General features: G+C 41.7%; 2 protein-coding genes across 3 annotated transcripts in view; one reads left to right on the forward strand and one right to left on the reverse strand.

The window, feature by feature from the left end:
• LOC135248235 (GRB2-related adapter protein-like) lies at window positions 1-14055 on the forward strand. Of its 2 annotated transcripts, none has more exons than XM_064322604.1 (5): window positions 1-367; window positions 708-805; window positions 1814-1933; window positions 8806-8977; window positions 12853-14055. In XM_064322604.1, the coding sequence occupies exons 1-5, from the start codon at window positions 290-292 to the stop codon at window positions 13030-13032; spliced, it is 648 nt and encodes a 215-aa protein (XP_064178674.1). In that variant the 5' UTR covers window positions 1-289; the 3' UTR covers window positions 13033-14055. The 2 variants fall into 2 exon arrangements, with proteins under 2 accessions (XP_064178674.1, XP_064178675.1); XM_064322605.1 differs by having other exon boundaries at window positions 8809-8977.
• Window positions 14048-17068, reverse strand: part of slc5a10 (solute carrier family 5 member 10) — a 25678-nt gene continuing 22657 nt past the window's right edge. Inside the window, exons 13-15 of the mRNA XM_064322603.1 lie at window positions 16835-17050; window positions 15831-15936; window positions 14048-15362 (exon numbers count right to left, since the gene is read on the reverse strand). Coding sequence (XP_064178673.1) covers window positions 15169-15362; window positions 15831-15936; window positions 16835-17050 — 516 coding nt within the window. The 3' untranslated portion in view covers window positions 14048-15168. The remainder of the gene's footprint in view (window positions 15363-15830; window positions 15937-16834; window positions 17051-17068) is intronic.

Raw genomic sequence — 17068 nt, forward strand, 5'->3', positions numbered from 1 at the left:
CCCACTCTCTGTCTCTCTCTCTCAGACACATGGCCGTGCATTGATTTGAGCTGCGCAGCTCAGCTTCACGCTCACAGACGAGGCTCAGCACAGCTGCAAGGAAGTAGCACTCACTCCTCTCTTCCTGCCTCGCCATCAGCACCGTGCTCCGCTTCTCAGAGACACAGAGACCTTCCACTCAGACAGCGCTGGGGATTCTGTACTTATTTTCTGACCTCCCTCACTCTATCTCGCACTCGTTATCTCCCTCCCTCTCTCTGGGTCTCCAGTGCAGCACTGGGGCCACAGGATGGAGGCTCTGGCTATCTACACCTTTCGAGCCACGGAGAGAGATGAGCTCAGCTTCCAGAAGGGAGACATACTGAAGGTAAGAGACTGGATGACTGGTGAATTTGAATTTGACTGGTAGTATGCCATTTTCCTCCTTTGATACTTCCACAATGATGTCCTTGGTTAAACTCAGTTTCAGTGATAATCTGAGCAAAGATCATATATATCCTTCAAAACTTCAGTTCAGGTTGTTCTACAACAAGCTTTATATTGACAATTTGACAACCTGTGCTTGTTGTAGGCTATATATTGTACATTCATGTTAGTAGTTAGTTAGTACCTGTCACAGAGATAACAGAGTTAACAGTTATAGGAGATATGTGGTCTTGTAGGACAGTCAGAGCTGACTACTGACAGCTTATCTTTTTCAATTCCAGATCACAAATATGGAAGATGACCCTAACTGGTACACTGCTGAGCTTATGGGCAGACGGGGCTTTGTGCCCAAAAATTATATCAATTTAAGGCCCCACACGTAAGTATCCACATCACTGGACACATGCCTACACTGCTATACAGAGTCAGTCATCTTCAGAAGGTATGTCTGTTGCAGAGTTGGATATGGCTGTGTGTGTGTCGTAGGGTTGCCAGATATCCAGTTTTCAACTTTTTTGAATAATTAATGAATATTTGTGTTGTCAAATTATATGAACGGTCTGGTTTGTGGTTCCGATCAGACAGTGTAACATCCATAATTGACGAAAGAAATGCGCCGGAGGTTTGTAAGTGTGACTGTGCGTATGTTACAGTGTGTATATGTTAAACTGGGTGTGACTGTGTGTTGTTACAGTGTGTTGTTACACTGAGTGTGACCGTGTGTTGTTACACTGAGTGGGACTGTGTGTTGTTACAGTGTGCATATGTCACACTGGGTGTGACTGTGTGTTGTTACACTGAGTGGGACCGTGTGTGTGTCACACTGGGTGTGACTGTGTGTTGTTACAGTGTGTATGTTACACTGAGTGTGACCGTGTGTTGTTACACTGAGTGGGACTGTGTGTTGTTAAGGTGTGCATATGTCACACTGGGTGTGACTGTGTTGCTACAGTGTGTATATGTTAAACTGGGTGTGATTGTGTGTTGTTACAGTGTGTATGTTACACTGAGTGTGACTGTGTGTTGTTACACTGAGTGGGACTGTGTGTTGTTACACTGAGTGTGACTGTGTGTTGTTACACTGAGTGGGACTGTGTGTTGTTACACTGAGTGTGACTGTGTGTTGTTACACTGAGTGGGACTGTGTGTTGTTACAGTGAGTGGGACTGTGTGTTGTTACAGTGAGTGGGACTGTGTGTTGTTACAGTGTGCATATGTCACACTGGGTGTGACTGTGTGTTGTTACACTGAGTGTGACTGTGTGTTGCTACAGTGTGCATATGTCACACTGGGTGTGACTGTGTGTTGTTACAGTGTGTATGTTACACTGAGTGTGACTGTGTTACAGGGTGTGTATGTTACACACTGACTGTGACTGTGTCCTCAGGTGGTTCGCCGGGCGGATCTCCAGAATCGTGGCTGAGGGGCGGTTACGGCAGCGGGAGTGCGGGGCCTTCCTGGTCAGGGAGAGTGAGAGTGCGCCTGGCGAGTTCTCCATGTCTGTCAGGTAAACCCACCTGAATTAAGGGTGCATAACAGTAGTGCGCTCAATTTCCTTTAAAACCAAAGGTGCAATAGGTTTTTTTCTGCAGTAACTCGTTGAGAGAAACAGTGTGCGAGGGATAATAGGGGGCTGATTGCCGGTTGTTCACTCGCTATGCAACACTGTTTCTGCGTTGCTATTCTGAGGATATGATGTCAACCTTGGGGCTTTTTTTCATCCACAGTGCATATCTGCCAATTAAATATGGCATGAAATCTAATTGGAAAAGGGATTATGTATGAATTTTGCCAAAGGCAGATCTCCAGTCTGCTCCAGTCTCCAGACTCCTGCTATTCTCTGGATTGGTTAAGCCTTGGACGCTGACTGAAGTGTTTTGGTTCAGGAGAGACGGTACTCTGGGTAGGGACACGTTGTCCACAGCAGCAGTCATATTGCCTGTCTATCTTTGTTACACACTCCTGTAGGCCGCAGGTGTGGAGCCCTGCCTTCACACTGATGTGTAATTATAACAAGAGGCAGCTTAAACAAGGGAAGAGTTTCTCCGTCTGATGCCTTGTTAGACCTCTGCCTTTGTAACAAAAAGCTCCTCTATTCTGTGTCCTACTTGACACCTATTTTCTGTGAGTCCATGGCTGAAAGTTTTTTCCTCTAATAACCAGCATAACACAATGGATGCGTGGTTTCTACAGAGGCACTTATAAATACAGTATCTGCCACATTTATCACTAATGATTTTAGCTTTGTGCCTGCACAATGGGAATAAGTGAGTCAGGCCTGAATGCATTTAGTGGCAGGATGTTCACATCAGCGCAGTCATCTGAGTGGGCTGTATCCTATTTGGGTATGTGAGGCCGGAACTGTCCTGCACTATGTTTAAATTGTAGATGGCATATTCATTAACTGTTCATTTTTGCCTGACAGAACTCAATTTCTTACGTTTGATTTAGTGGATCATTTTTTGTGTTGTTGTCCTTTACTCTTTGATTAAATTTGGCCATTACAGAGGAAGCCAGATTTCCAGCATTCACCAGGGAGTTAAAAAATCTACACTTATAAGAGTATGTATGTAATACACAGGCTCTCTGTATTCTGGACAGCAGGATACTGTCATCTGATTTAAAGCTCACATATGAGGCTAGCAGGCAAGCTTGTGAATCTGAGGGGAATATGTCCATCCAGTCAAGAGAATCATCTCAAGATTATTCAGGGTGGTTTTGTATATATATATATATATATATATATATATATATATATTTTCCTCGGATGAATGCCTCTGCAGGGTGTGGTTTTGCCCCCTGGGCCTTTAACTGCTGCTTGGTTTGTAATGTTCAGTACATCTGCATATTTACAAGCCTGTGAATGCCAAGTTAAGGTTTAAGAAGCAGAACAAAACACAATTTGAAGCTATTTAAAACTGTCGCGCTGAAGCTGAGCAGCTCTTTAAGTCAGAGCCATTCAGTTTTCTGTGAAGTTATAAATAAAACAGCTGCTATTATACTAATGCCTCACTGGAGATTGGAATACAAAGTTCAGCGCTTGTCAGCTTACATTTTTCTCTCTCAGCGTGCTAAACACATGTTCTCCTGTAGTTGCTACAAGCATTACAAGGAGTGCACTACTGTTATTCGTTTGGCCAGATCTGATATGCAAGGTGTATATGCACCATTCCCTTCATCATTATTGAGTAATTAATCCTAGAAATCACAGACAACATGACTGAAAAGACTACAGAATAAAATTCCTTGTAAGCTTGTCTTGCAAGGTCAATTTTTGAAGTGATTATTATGTGTATTAAATAATTTTGAACATTATTGCTGATGCTGTCCCCACTAATGTTTTCATAAATCAGCTCCTGTCAGATTCTCAGTCCAGCTGGCAAAAATAATTATATTCTTCTGCAAGGAACTTTTAATTTGGACTAACATGATGTGGTTGTGATACATTATGTGCATGCATTCATATCCATTATGAGCATTGTACACATCCACAAATCATACTAAGCACTTGACATCACACAGACACAGTGTGTTTGTGTAGCACTTTGCTTGGCAGGGTGAATATGAATCTTTCTTCTTTTTTTTTTTAGTAAGCTGCAAGATTCTAAGAAAACCATCTGCTTCTTCAGAATTGGACTTAAGGGCTTCTGTGAGGAAAGATGTGATTACAATCACAACTAAGTTTCTATACTTGTGCCTCCCAGCAGATGGCAGTACTACATTTTAAGGTCTATTTGTATTTTGTATCAAGCTGCTGTTGAGGTTTGCTTTGTTTTATACCAGGAAATTCTTTCTTTGGCTGGGCTGAATTTGTTGTTGTTCGTCTTACTGATTGCACACCGAGAGAGAGAGAGAGAGAGAGAGAGAGAGAGAGAGAGAGAGAGAGAGAGAGAGAGAGAGAGAGAGAGAGAGAGAGAGAGAGAGAGAGAGAGAGAGAGAGAGAGAGAGAGAGAGAGAGAGAGGAGAGAGAGAGAGAGAGAGAGAGAGAGAGAGAGAGAGAGAGAGAGAGAGAGAGAGAGAGAGAGAGAGAGAATGCAGTAAGAGGTTGTATTTATCCTGTACCGGGTCTGTTTCTCACGTTCACTGAGAGAAAGCTCTGCGTCTTCACTGAGCGGCTGATGCTGTTACAACAAGCGTGTGACCTCAGGCTCTTCTGGTAAAACCCAGTTGAGCCCACAAAGGAAATTTCCAGGTGCGGCTGCTATGACAAAGGGGCGAATCTGTGGGCTGATGGTGTGTGATGTCATATCGCACCTACTGCACATTTGTGCAGATTCTTCCAAGTGGAGCTCAGACACACAGAATGGCTATTCTGTCCTAGAATAGCAATGGTGTTATGCTCCTAGCAAGTAAAGGCACCTCTGTGCAGGGTTGCATCTGGGTGTGCTTAACATTCTGGGGAGTCATTCATCTTTGCCCTACCAGACAGCATGCTGATATTGAAAGTGAGGAAAAGTAGGTCAGCGGTAATGACAGTACGCGAGCTGGTTTGCGAGATACAAGCTACGAACGGACATGCACATTCCCTAGAGAAAAACACTCAGCACATGCCTGCACTGAGAGTGACAACACAGACAGAGCAGCCAAGCAACAGCGGCTATAGCAGGGATCCACCCTCCGTATAAGTCAATGAATCTGTCCACAAAATGACATCTGACTTTCTCCTGTGATTCTGGGAGGCGACTGTAATCACTGGAGATTGAAGCTGCTCCACAGGATCAACCTGCTACTATGTGGGCTGTCAAAGTCAACTGTAAGATCTGAGGGATGCCAGGCTAGGGAGTGACAGTTTAACCTGTGAGGAACCACTCCCTTCCGCTTCGTCACAACCAGCAGGCTCAGTGTGACCTTTTAGATTGTGGCAGCACCGGAGGAACACCCTTCTAAACCTACAGCGTTCACAAAGCTTTAAGCCCTCTAATACAAGCCTCCTCATGTCACCGCTGGGGAGATCCGTCCGCTTTGTTTAATTCTAGGAGGAGAAATGCCATTGAAGACAAAAGCCAACTAGCACACACCAAAGGTCAGCTAAAACAGCAGACATGATTTATACTTGAAAGCTGCTTGTTCAGGGAGGGCTTTCCAATTTTAGACAGAATAGGGGTAAGGGTTTTTTTTCAGATTCAATTTGCTTAGAATTAGTTTTAATTCTAATTGTGAGAAGAATCATTACATGCCTTCACTGGTGTCTGCAGATATTACTTCTATTTGGTCAAGAAGAGGACCATGTATATAAGGAGTTCTATGTACGTGTGTTACAAGCCTTTTTATAATTTACGTTACCAGTAGATTGAATTGCCATTAGAGGCACCAAAGTATTTATTCTTGTCTCTAAGAATCAAATATGCTGTTACTAGTGTGCTGCTTTTTGAGGAGCCTTTGATATTATCCACACAATTCTTGTAAAGACATGTCAGTATTCATCAAACTAGGCTTCACCACTCTGAATCTGAAATGAAAATTAACCTGGATTTTGACATCCTCTCAAACATGGTAAACATGGGCTGAGCTAATAAATCATGTCAAGGAAGATTTTGAACTGGATCTGTCTCATTTCCATTTGGCCTCCAAATCAAATTGAACAAGACCGGACATATTATAACTTAATGCAATAATTATCTAAATATATTCAACATTTTTGTTCTCTGTTCCCTTCGTCACACCCTAATCTCTCTTTAACAACCCTCAGCCAGTGACGAATCATAACAATTCCGTTCTCTTTTTCCCCTACCAGCCCAATTACCTCTGCTCACTTGAGCACAGTCCTTGAGAAAACTCTTGTTGCTGTCATCAAATAATTTATTTAACAGGGGTGCGACACCTTTGATGTGTTTCATGTGCTTTAGCCTGTCTGATGTGAACCGTATTGATCTGCCAACAGGTCTGGTCCAGGAACAGTACAAGGCCAGATAATCTGTTTTACACAGGAGAGACGTTTAAACCACAAGGCTGTTTCAGGCCAGATAACAGACTTTACACCTGACGATTGGCGCAGCTGCAATTTGAAACATGGCTCCCTCTTCACAATCATGATCAGCAGACAGTACTGTCTCTAGGAACCAGAAATACAAGTTACATTGTCTGTGCATCAATAACTTTGGGGACGCTAACAATGCCACTGACCTCCACCAACAAAAAAAACAAAGATAATAGTAAAAGGCGGTACGGTGTCACCTTTGATTGCCAAGGATTATTTTAGCTCAGGCATATTTGTGTGTGTTGTTTGGGTAAAGATAATATTAGAACTCAGAGAGCTGGCTGAAGTGTGCTGTCCTCTCAGTGAATGGAGCAGTCTTTAATTGCAGGAATTCTAGAATTCAGCCACAGCTACAGTGCCAGACACTAGAGTCCCTTTCACTTGTTTATTTTGAAAAATGCAGTCAAGCCTCTTTTTGAAATCACACCAGACGGGAAAGCAACAGAAGGGAACAAAGCCAACAAATTCCACTCCAGCATATCAATGTCAATCTAAACAGGCAATCAATCATATATAATCACACAGTAAACTAATTATATGGAATACAACGAGATGCCTATGTCAGCTGTGTGGTATTTTCTTATTTATGAATTGTTTATTAATTTATAAATTTAAGATTTTGCTGGCCCCATTCCCAGGTTTTTAGTCTAACTTTTTTATTTAAAATGGTGTTTGTTCTGTCTGCTCAAAACAGCTGGGTATCTATTTCAGGTTGTCTTGTAGAAACGATGAATGAGTCGGTGAATGGCCCTGACCAATGCCCCATAGAATCAGCACTGCGGGGCAGTGCAGAGTCAGCTGATAAGCCACAGAAAGAAACCTTTGATCATTCACTACTGGCACACAGAGCGCCCAGTCAAATTCAAGCGCAGATGCTTTCCCTTTCACCCTGTGGGTGGTGTTTTAGCTTGGGATTATATTTGAATAGAACACCATCACACAGAGGACAGTGGGACTGTCAGACACCTGATGCCACATACTTTGTTAATGGAGCGTTGCTAATGATCTCAGCTGCCCTTAGACACAGTGCACATGAGAATGAAGCCCCATGAGAATGGGTGTTACGATACTAAAAAAGATTCCGCTACTAAAAACATAATGATAAAAAAGAGTACTGTGCTAAGACAGCACAAAGTAAATACGTCAGAGCAGTGTTTTTAAGGCTAATGCACATATAAGGCTAACCCATATGCATATTTTTTTCAGCCTTCGGTGAGCCTAGTGTCATATAAAGAGAACTTTGTACATAGGTCCACAAAAAATGTTAACACAGCAAGGTACTGTGTTCAATTAAATTGCAATAGAAAATGTAATCTATAAATTTATCACACTGAGTTTAAGACTGGGGCTTACGATACACTGATTCATTACCCTGATTACATGAAACATATCTATCTTACAAGTAAACACCAGCCTGAGAATATAAATCTTGCCCAAACAACGTCATATTTACATGGCTAATCCACCAGCCCCAGGTCTCTGAGCGTTCTGTGATCTCTCTGGAATAATTGGCGTCTGCACCTCTTCCCCGGTATTGATTTCATAGAGCCAGACAAGGAATTGCCTGGCAAACATTACCTCAGCGTGCGGCATTGTTAGAGGCTGTTGTTTCCTGGGAGGGATCTTGGAGATTAGAGAGCTTTCAGAGCCTGTCGCTCACACTGAGAAGGCGATGCAACCTGCCCTGACAACACAGGTGCAATGTGATCTCTGCTCACAGCTTCTCCAGCCAGCAACCGTTCCCATTCTGTGGAATTAGACACGAAACATCAGCTGTAGTTCATGCTTATGGGTGCAAGACAAAACATAGGCTTTGCATGCAGTGCTCTTGGTCTACATCCTCTCTGGGGCAGAATAACACATGGGATTTTCTGGCCGGTTTAAGTGAATATTTATAGAAAAAATGGGCGTTCACTTATAAATGATTATAACACAAAACAAGGTGTTGAGAAGCATAATTGAGGTCAAATTAAGTTAATGACCAACTGTACAGCCTTTGTTATGAGATACTTTCTTTGTTCTGTTGATTTCCCTGAGTTGATCCCTAAAAACAATTACTCAAATGCATGTCTATACTCATTCAGACATCTGACATCTGAGTCAGCTTCTGTAATTAGAATTCAGGTTATTCAGTTCAAGCAATAAAATAACACTGGCAAAGATTCTGGATTTAATGATCACAGACACTAATTGATGTACAGGGTATTGAAAGGATATAGCAATTTCAGTTTCAGTGGATTTGCAGGAATATCTCTGTATCATCATTCCACCTGGTGATACTGAAGTTTATACTAGAGGTCAGGCCTAAAAAGGGACACGAGTGCATCATTCATCCAAACATTTCTGTCCCCTGATGTATGATATCCTCCCCACCCCCCACCCCCTCAATATCTCCTGCTCAGAAGTTATGGGGACCATGTGCAGCACTTTAAGATCCTGAAGGACAGTACTGGGCAGTACTATGTGTGGGATGAGGCCTTCAGCTCCCTCAACCAGCTGGTGGACTTCTACAAGACCAACAGCATCGCCAAGGAGAGAACAGTCTTCCTCAGAGACAGGGATCATTCGCTGGGGGTAGGTGCTTATCCTTGGTCTAATATTATACATAACTCATTCCCATCCATGCCTGAATACAGGACTTCATTTCCTCTGCATTCTTGTGGCACTGAAAGATTGAGTTGTTACATTCAGTGCTGATTGCATTGGATACCAGGTTAATTAATCTGTCCGAAAGCATGACTGAAGCCCACTGTACCAAACTCAACACGTAGGTCCTGCAGAATAGCAGGGAGGCAATAAAAGTTAATAAAAGTCTCCAGATTTTAAAAATGTTATGTTCTCAGAGATTTTAAAATGATATTTTTGTGTTCCCAGAGTTTCATTTCCCAAAGGTGAAAAACTTCTACAGCCAAGCAAAGAATGCGATTGTTTTTTAATTCACAGGTGCTTGTCAATTTTGGGTTGTACATATAAGTGAAATCATTTTAAAATAGAACTTCAAACAAAAGCAAATACAAAACAAAAAACAAGGGGAACCACGGCAGAGAGCAAAACAATATGGCCATATTCATTAGATTGGCTGACAGCCAAATAAGATCTGTGGCAGACGTAACCAGAGTCGTCCCTATTATCCATACAGCCAGTCTTGGTAAGGGAAATAGAAGAGATCATCAAACTCTAGACATATTTTTAGGTTTGAATTAAGTGGAATTACTGAGTTATTAAGCTTCACCCAGTAAAATTAATGTATTTTCAAAATGTAGTTTTTAATTGTGCATCTGAATTTGGATTCTTCTGTCGTATAATGATTTATTTAATACAGAAATGTGTACTGTATATATCTATGCCTTGCTCTGTTGGTCTGCCCACATGCTTATTTGTGGAGTCTAAAACACCTGCTTGAGCCTGCTTGACATGATTTCATAATCTCTCACAGACATGTAAAAACAGACTGTCATTGCATTGGACCCTGAAAATGTTATCTCAGCTTAACGCTAAAAGCCTCAGGCCAGCTCCACCTAGGGACGCACTTGCAAGAGCTCCACAAGCCTATTAAACCCAAAGGCTTCCTTTGAAAATGTAACTGCCTCATCATCCCAAAAATAAGAAACTTGTTTACTGAGTGCTCTTATCATACATCTTTTAGGCAAATGTTTTTCCTCCCAAAAGACATCATTTTCCTATAACAGTTGGTCAAGAACCAACCCAAATAGTATTTTGGTAGTATCAGTAGTATTATCAAATTCTGAAAACATTATACTTTCAACTCTACTAATCTGTTTTGGATAATTATATTGTTCAGAGATCTATTTGTGGCCAGGTTTGTGCTTCCTGGCAGAGGGAACTAGATTTTTTGGCTAGAATGGCTTGGGACTTGAAGGAATTCAGATTAACTTTCACAAGGGCCCAAGGACCAGTTGAGGCAAAACTCCATAACAGCAAAGATCCACCACCATATTTCACCATATCACATTCATTTCAACATAAGCATCCTTCTCGCGACACCAAACACACCATTGGTGTGCCAGGCCAAAAAGCTCAATGTTGGACTCAAATACTCCAGCTGAAGGTCCCATGCTGGAGGAAACTGCAGATGCTTATTTTTGTTGACTGCCCTCAAAAAAGGCTTTTTTTCTGGCAACCCATACAATAACCCAATTGGCATGGAGGTGGTATCTCATAATATATTTAGATACTTTGCATCTCCAAAATGCAACTGACTTTGTAAACCATCATTTGGCTCATGAGTTTGTCTTTGAGCCCCAAATATCACGTGTTAAACGTGAACATGTAACAGTATAAAAGTCTATAATTTCCCATTTTTAGACAATATAGTTTGGTACTTGTATTAATTATTTTACAGTCTTTCTCGTTAATCTTTATTTAGGGGTGAACGATTCTGTTGAGCACTGTATATACATTGCTAATACCTGACAAAGAATTTCCCTAAGGGCAGCAGCTCCAAAAACCATTTAAAGGCATACTATGTTCAGGTATGCTGACTTGCTGAACAGTATGCATTATTCAGAACATAACCCCTGGATCCTATGACATTTCAACAGAAACTACAATTAACAAATCTCTGTGCCAAAAGGACACATGAAATACACTCAAGTAGGATGTGTTGAAATACTGCAACCAAAATAAATGGTTATGCAAGTAATGCCCCTTATATATACATACATACAGTGTATAGGTTGTGCACTGGGGCACTAATTCAACATTAATTAATTTCTTTTGCTCTTCAAACTGACAAATTAGATTAAGGGAGTTTTCTAAGGAAGGACAGATATCAAATGAGCACCCATTTTAGCTGCTTTCATATAAAACTCACGGTAAATGTAGCGCAACATGTAGGCTGTCTTTTGTGGTATATTTGAAAAGGATCCCTTCTTGATTCAATAAAAAAATCAGTGATGTCAGTGATACAAACCTGCAATTTCTGGAGCATTGCTTCACACTTCAGTCAGGACAACTCGCGTATTTACTTTAAATATATTGATTTTGGTTTGGCGCTGAATGGATCTGCTTTAGACACTTCTGTGCATGCACCAGCATGCACTAACCTATCAAACAGTGAGCACGATACGCCTCCCCAAATAAACGAGAAAAACATTAAAAAATCCCCCCAGTACCCAGACACAAACGACAGTTCAGAGCTGGGTGGTGGAAGGTGAGTGTAATTCTGTGAGCAGCAGCAAGCGAAGCATGCTAAAAACAGCACTGGAAGATCTGATAGCCGTTTTCAAAAGGCACTCCATTAATGATGTGTGTATATGACTGGTTGAGTGTGAGAACATGCAGTGATGTGTGTATATGACTGGTTGAGTGTGAGAACATGCAGTGATGTGTGTATATGACTGGTTGAGTGTGAGAAAATGCAGTTACTGAGGCCGACCCAAGGTCGGCTGCAGCATGAGTTTCCTGACCGAACTTCCTCTGCATATTTTATGTGCTGTAATCACAGAAGAACCCTGCTCATTTACTGGTGTTAGCTATGAATTATGAATAATTTCCACAGTCAAGCATTTCACCATTTTTCTTTTTCTAAATTCTCAGAACTTATAACTATATCCCTAAACAAATAATGTATTCTGTTAAACACAACAATGCCATGACAGGCTTCTGCACTCTGAACTTAGAGCAAAGAACTTAATTGTGATGTGCTGGAATTGTTTTTTAATGAGACTAGTTCTGTGATCAGACAAAGCAGAGTTGGGAGTGACGCTGTAGTTATATGGAGCAGGAAACAGTTGCAGACAAATGCATCATTATTGGAAAGTCAGACGGGCCTGAGACCTGACTCAGAATGTCGGAAGCAGTCCTAGAAGCTACAGCTGGTTTGTGTCTCATAAAAAGGAAAACATCATTCTGTGATAAGTGTGTTTCATATTGGTTCTCAAGGTTATCAGACCAATTTGGTGTAGGTGTTAATCTGAGAACGGGAAAATACTGAGTTTTGTCCAGGAAAAGCAGACAGATGACAAGTCATATTAGCTTGTTCTTTCGCTTGGGCTCTGCTTGCCAACTAGGGCACAAAATGTACTTGTTCAGGATATTTTACACTCAAGAGGTTTTGCTTGAAGAAGGCAGAGCCATAACAAACTGAGACACATTCAAAAAGCATTTATGTAAACTGGATCATTATCTATGTCAAAAATTAGACTGATTTGATCAAGCAATTATTGTGTTCTAATAATGTTTTGACCTGATAATTGCTTTTGAGAGAGGTTGAGAAAGACAGACTATAAGTGTGTTACTTTATTTAATGCATAAAATAACGGTCAGAGGGCTTACATTGATAGTTCATAAAAGACTGAGAGGATGGCTCTGCTGCACTCTGTAAAGCACACTGTAATGTAGCTTTGTCAAGCGAGTTCCATTAAGTAAAACTAGACTAATAGGTGAATTGATGCAATCTGATTGGTTGTTCCTTGTGTTCCCCTCAGCGAGCCCGTCATGCCCATGCTCTCTTCGACTTCAACCCTCAGCACATCTCCCAGCTGCGGTTCATGCGTGGTGATGTCATTGACCTGCTGGACTGCTCCGACTCGCAGTGCTGGAAGGGCCGGTGTCATGGCCGCATAGGCGTCTTCCCTCCGGAGTACGTCCAGCCCATCTACCACTGACCCTTCCGGCCTACCCCCTCTTCCCCTTGCCCAAAGAGGCACCAAAAACAAGGTTGGGGGGAACTAGAGGGTGGTGGTGCAGACCCAGTACCAACAAACACCCACAGTACCATGCTGTTCATTCCAGACTCCTATGCTATTGCACAGTGGACCGTCAGATCAGCACTTAGACACGACTCAAAGTGATCGGCACAGAGGACAGTGGAATTCAGAACTAGTGGGATACAATCTGGCATTATAGGGTAATGTACAAATTATGTACAGTAATGTCAGGCTGTGGGGACTGGAAACATTTTGAGAGTACTATAGATGCAAATGAATAGCCTCTTCTGTGTCTTCACTTCTACAGTGTAAATCTGCTCATTCCATAAAAGCAAACTGATGGCTTCACAGGCCATATGGTCTCGAAAGTAACTACTGTGACACAAATAGGACTGTGAAATCTTGGCTTCTAGAAATCTTGTACTTGTATTCAAACAAAGAGAATCACTGTGGAAATCATAAACATCTCTGGGGGGAAAAAGGACTACACTGCTGTTACTAAAAAAGTATTTCATACACACTAATGATTTGATTGAGGTTTGAGGTCTGAACTGAGGACTAGCTGAAAAGTCGTTTTTAAGTTCTGTATTTTGCGAAATCCCAAACCTGCCAGAAATTAAAGACCCGATTTCCAGGTCAAAGTTATAAATAAGACCCCTGCACAACAAAGTTTCTAAAGTTAGCACTTTCTATGACTTTCAACCAGTCCACAGTGTCCTGCACCTCCTCTTTGATTTATTCTTCATTTGTATTTTTTTTTTTTGTAATTCTTAATATTTGTTCATACAGTAAAAGAGAGACACTTTCCCTAAATGGCAGTTTCATGTCTATTACTGTTATAAACAGGCACTCAATATATGTACAGTAATACAAAGAAATGTCACACTAGCTACTCATAATGAAGAATCTGTTCCCTTGTTTCCTGTTATTGAGACATGTAAAGATGTATTAACACCAAACTCCAATAAAGATGTAATTTTACCTCTCATTGGTTTATTGGAGCCATCACATTGTCCAATCACTATTTCAAGATAACAACAACAAAAAATAATACTTATCTACCTTAGAACAAATGGATGTAGAGAATCACAATTTAAGCTAGTGAGTTTTCAGGAACAAAGTTAGGAATTCAAAACCTTCAAATTATGATGGGCGCAGTCAAAAATCTCAAAAATGTATGAAGACCAGACAAAACCATGGGAGAAACATCTACCCTCCAAAAACCATTTCACTATAATCTCACAATGCCTCCCTGGTTTGTTCCTGCTGCATTCTACATTTCTGACATTTTAGTCAGGAAAACTCATGTATTTAAATATTTTTATGAAGATGCAGAACAATTATTTAAGTTTGGTGCTGAATGGATCTGATTTAGGTATTTCTGTTACACACACCAACAAGCACTAAATCTATCAAAGAGAAAGCACAGTATACCTCCCCTACTGAGTAGGAGGTATACCAAAACCTCCTAGTACACAGAAACAAATCCAAACAACAGGTGGAGGCTGGGGTGGTGGACAGTGAGTAGCAATTCTCAGAGCATTTATTAGTGCAGCAATTGTTTTAGCAGCACAGACAATGAGCAGCATTGGAGAGGTTTTTAATCTTGGTTTAAAACGGATGCTCCACTAGTGATGTGTGCATGTGATTGGTAGAGTATAAGAACATGGTTGCTGAGGCCGACCAATGATCGGCTGCAGCGAGAGTTTCCAGCCCAAACTTGCTCAGCACATTTCATGCGTGTCACTCATTTATCTGCATCTTTGAAAACTGTTGTTATACACATCCAGTTATCAGTAAAGGGAATAGCTCCCTTTGAGTTTTCAAACATGTCTGCAGTTTTTTTTTTCTGTGACTGGAGGACCATCAGTGCCTTTCCAAAAAGGTAGTAAGCACAGAGTGTCATGTCAAATTTTTATGGTTTAACAAGGAAATGTTTCTTTTCTTGAGAGTATATTTGACAATTCCTCTGATGTAAAGCACTTTGATAATCATCAATAAATAATAGTTAAAAATCAAGATATTTTAAGTACATTTGACATTAAGAGAATGCATTCAGTGTAATCCAGGAGGGATTGAAATGGTTTGTGGAGGTTATGCAAAGTATGCATAGAGGAAGATGTTGACGCACATGAGGATGATGGCATTAACGCAGCAGAATCTGGACCAGAAGGGATTCTCTCTGGTGCTCTGGACGGTGTTTAGTGGAGGGCTCGTGGGTCCATTGGCCCGGGAACTGCAGAATGCAGCACCACGAATATATTTCCTCCGCCGCTGTGGCTCAGCACCTACAAGAGAGGCAGCGAAACAGAACAGGGCACTGATGCAGAGCTCTGGTCACAGACACTTCTACACATCTGAGGGGCTTAGTTAAGCGGGGAGGGTCTTTATCTCATTTAATGTCATTCATTTGTTGTTTGTTTTTTGTATTTGTTATATTTATCACAAATAATATTTTAACACTAGAGATACATTTTATACCAAGTCTACTGTAGGTGAAAACATCCCCAAACAGGTAAAAACAAACATGTATGTTTGTTTTTCATTCTACTGTGCCTGTACAGTACCACCTCCTCCCTATTCAATGCATGCAGGAACATGACAATCAGCCACCCACCCATCATCTGCAGGGCACAGTCAAAGCAAACAGGGTAATAAACATACCCCCTGGGACAATATCTACTGGACACACAGGTGCACACATAATGCAGTACTCCATAATAACTGGGTGTGTTGGGGTAGGAGATCTCCATTACCTTCCGTTCTTTGCTGTGTGTGATCACTCACAGAGGACACTTTCTGCAGAGGGATTTCACGGTCTATATTCTCCTGGCTCAGTGTCCACCACGTCAGGCACCGCACCTGAAAAGACAGTTCCCAGAATCACATTGCATTTGGATGATTATTTCAAGAATTTCAAGAGATAGTCAGGGGATATAAATGGACGCTTCTAATGAAACCAGGCCTGAGATTTCAATAACTTCTAGGTGCCACTTGCTGTCATATACAACTTCATAGCAAATTCTCTCTATATTATCAGAACAGAAATCCCATTATCTTTCCCAGCAGGTCTGTGTCACTCTGTACATGGGTCTGCATTTTTATAGGTGCAAGTGTATGTGTGTGAATGTGAATGTTATTGTCTATACTCAAATGTTCATGTGCATGCATGTGCTAGCAAGTGAGTCTGTGTGTGTGTGTGTATGTGTGTGTGTGTGTGCATGCGTGTGTTTGTGAGTGCATGAGGGAGAGATAGTGTGTGTGTGTGTGTGTGTGTGTGTGTGTGTTTGTGTGCGTGTGTCTGTGTACACACCTATCAGCCATGTATCCCTCAATTTGGTATTCATTTTATTATCACACAAATTTCACAAATCAGGACACCATACCGACAAGGATATGTAATTTCAAAATGGTTCTACTTCAACCATTTTAAACTGCTCACAAAAGCATTACCTGTGCACATACACACAAGCTACAACACAAGCAAAAATACTAATCAGAAGAAACACGACTATAATTGCATTGATAACTGCATTTATTATACTCATCATTCTGACTACAGGGCTGACTACTCAAAAAAGACAGCCCTCCTTGCCATCAGCAAGGTGCTCCACTCCTGACCACCACCTCCTGTTATCTTCCCTGATTACATTGGGGATCTGTAGTTCAGCTCTCAACTGGTTTGTGTCCAGCCCAAGTCTCTTGTGTGTGTGTGTGTGTGTGTGTGTGTGTCTGCCGGAGTTTGTAGAGCTGCACTGACCTGCTCTTCCAAGGGTGGAGGTGTGAGCAGGCTGATTACCACCACGACCCCAGCGGTCAGCGCGCACAGGATGATGGCAAAGTGGAGGTAGTGGACGCTGCGCAGCACAGCAGGGCGGGGGTCTGGCACACCGCAGCGGGGTGGAGGGTACGCAAACTCCAGGATCATTCGGGCGAGGCCCACCACCAGACCCACCATGAGACCCCAGAATGCTCCCTGCCAACAAAGAAATGC

This window comes from Anguilla rostrata, chromosome 2 (genome assembly GCF_018555375.3).
Source record: "Anguilla rostrata isolate EN2019 chromosome 2, ASM1855537v3, whole genome shotgun sequence".
Lineage (NCBI taxonomy): Eukaryota > Metazoa > Chordata > Actinopteri > Anguilliformes > Anguillidae > Anguilla > Anguilla rostrata.

What these genes read in the sequence shown, in the direction of transcription:
- LOC135248235 (XM_064322604.1), top strand. Translation starts at nt 290, where the DNA reads ATGGAGGCTCTGGCTATCTACACCTTTCGAGCCACGGAGAGAGATGAG. An exon ending in AGAAGGGAGACATACTGAAG is followed by an intron (nt 368 to 707) that starts GTAAGAGACTGG and finishes TTTCAATTCCAG; the next exon opens with ATCACAAATATGGAAGATGA. An exon ending in GAGTTCTCCATGTCTGTCAG is followed by an intron (nt 1,934 to 8,805) that starts GTAAACCCACCT and finishes TCTCCTGCTCAG; the next exon opens with AAGTTATGGGGACCATGTGC.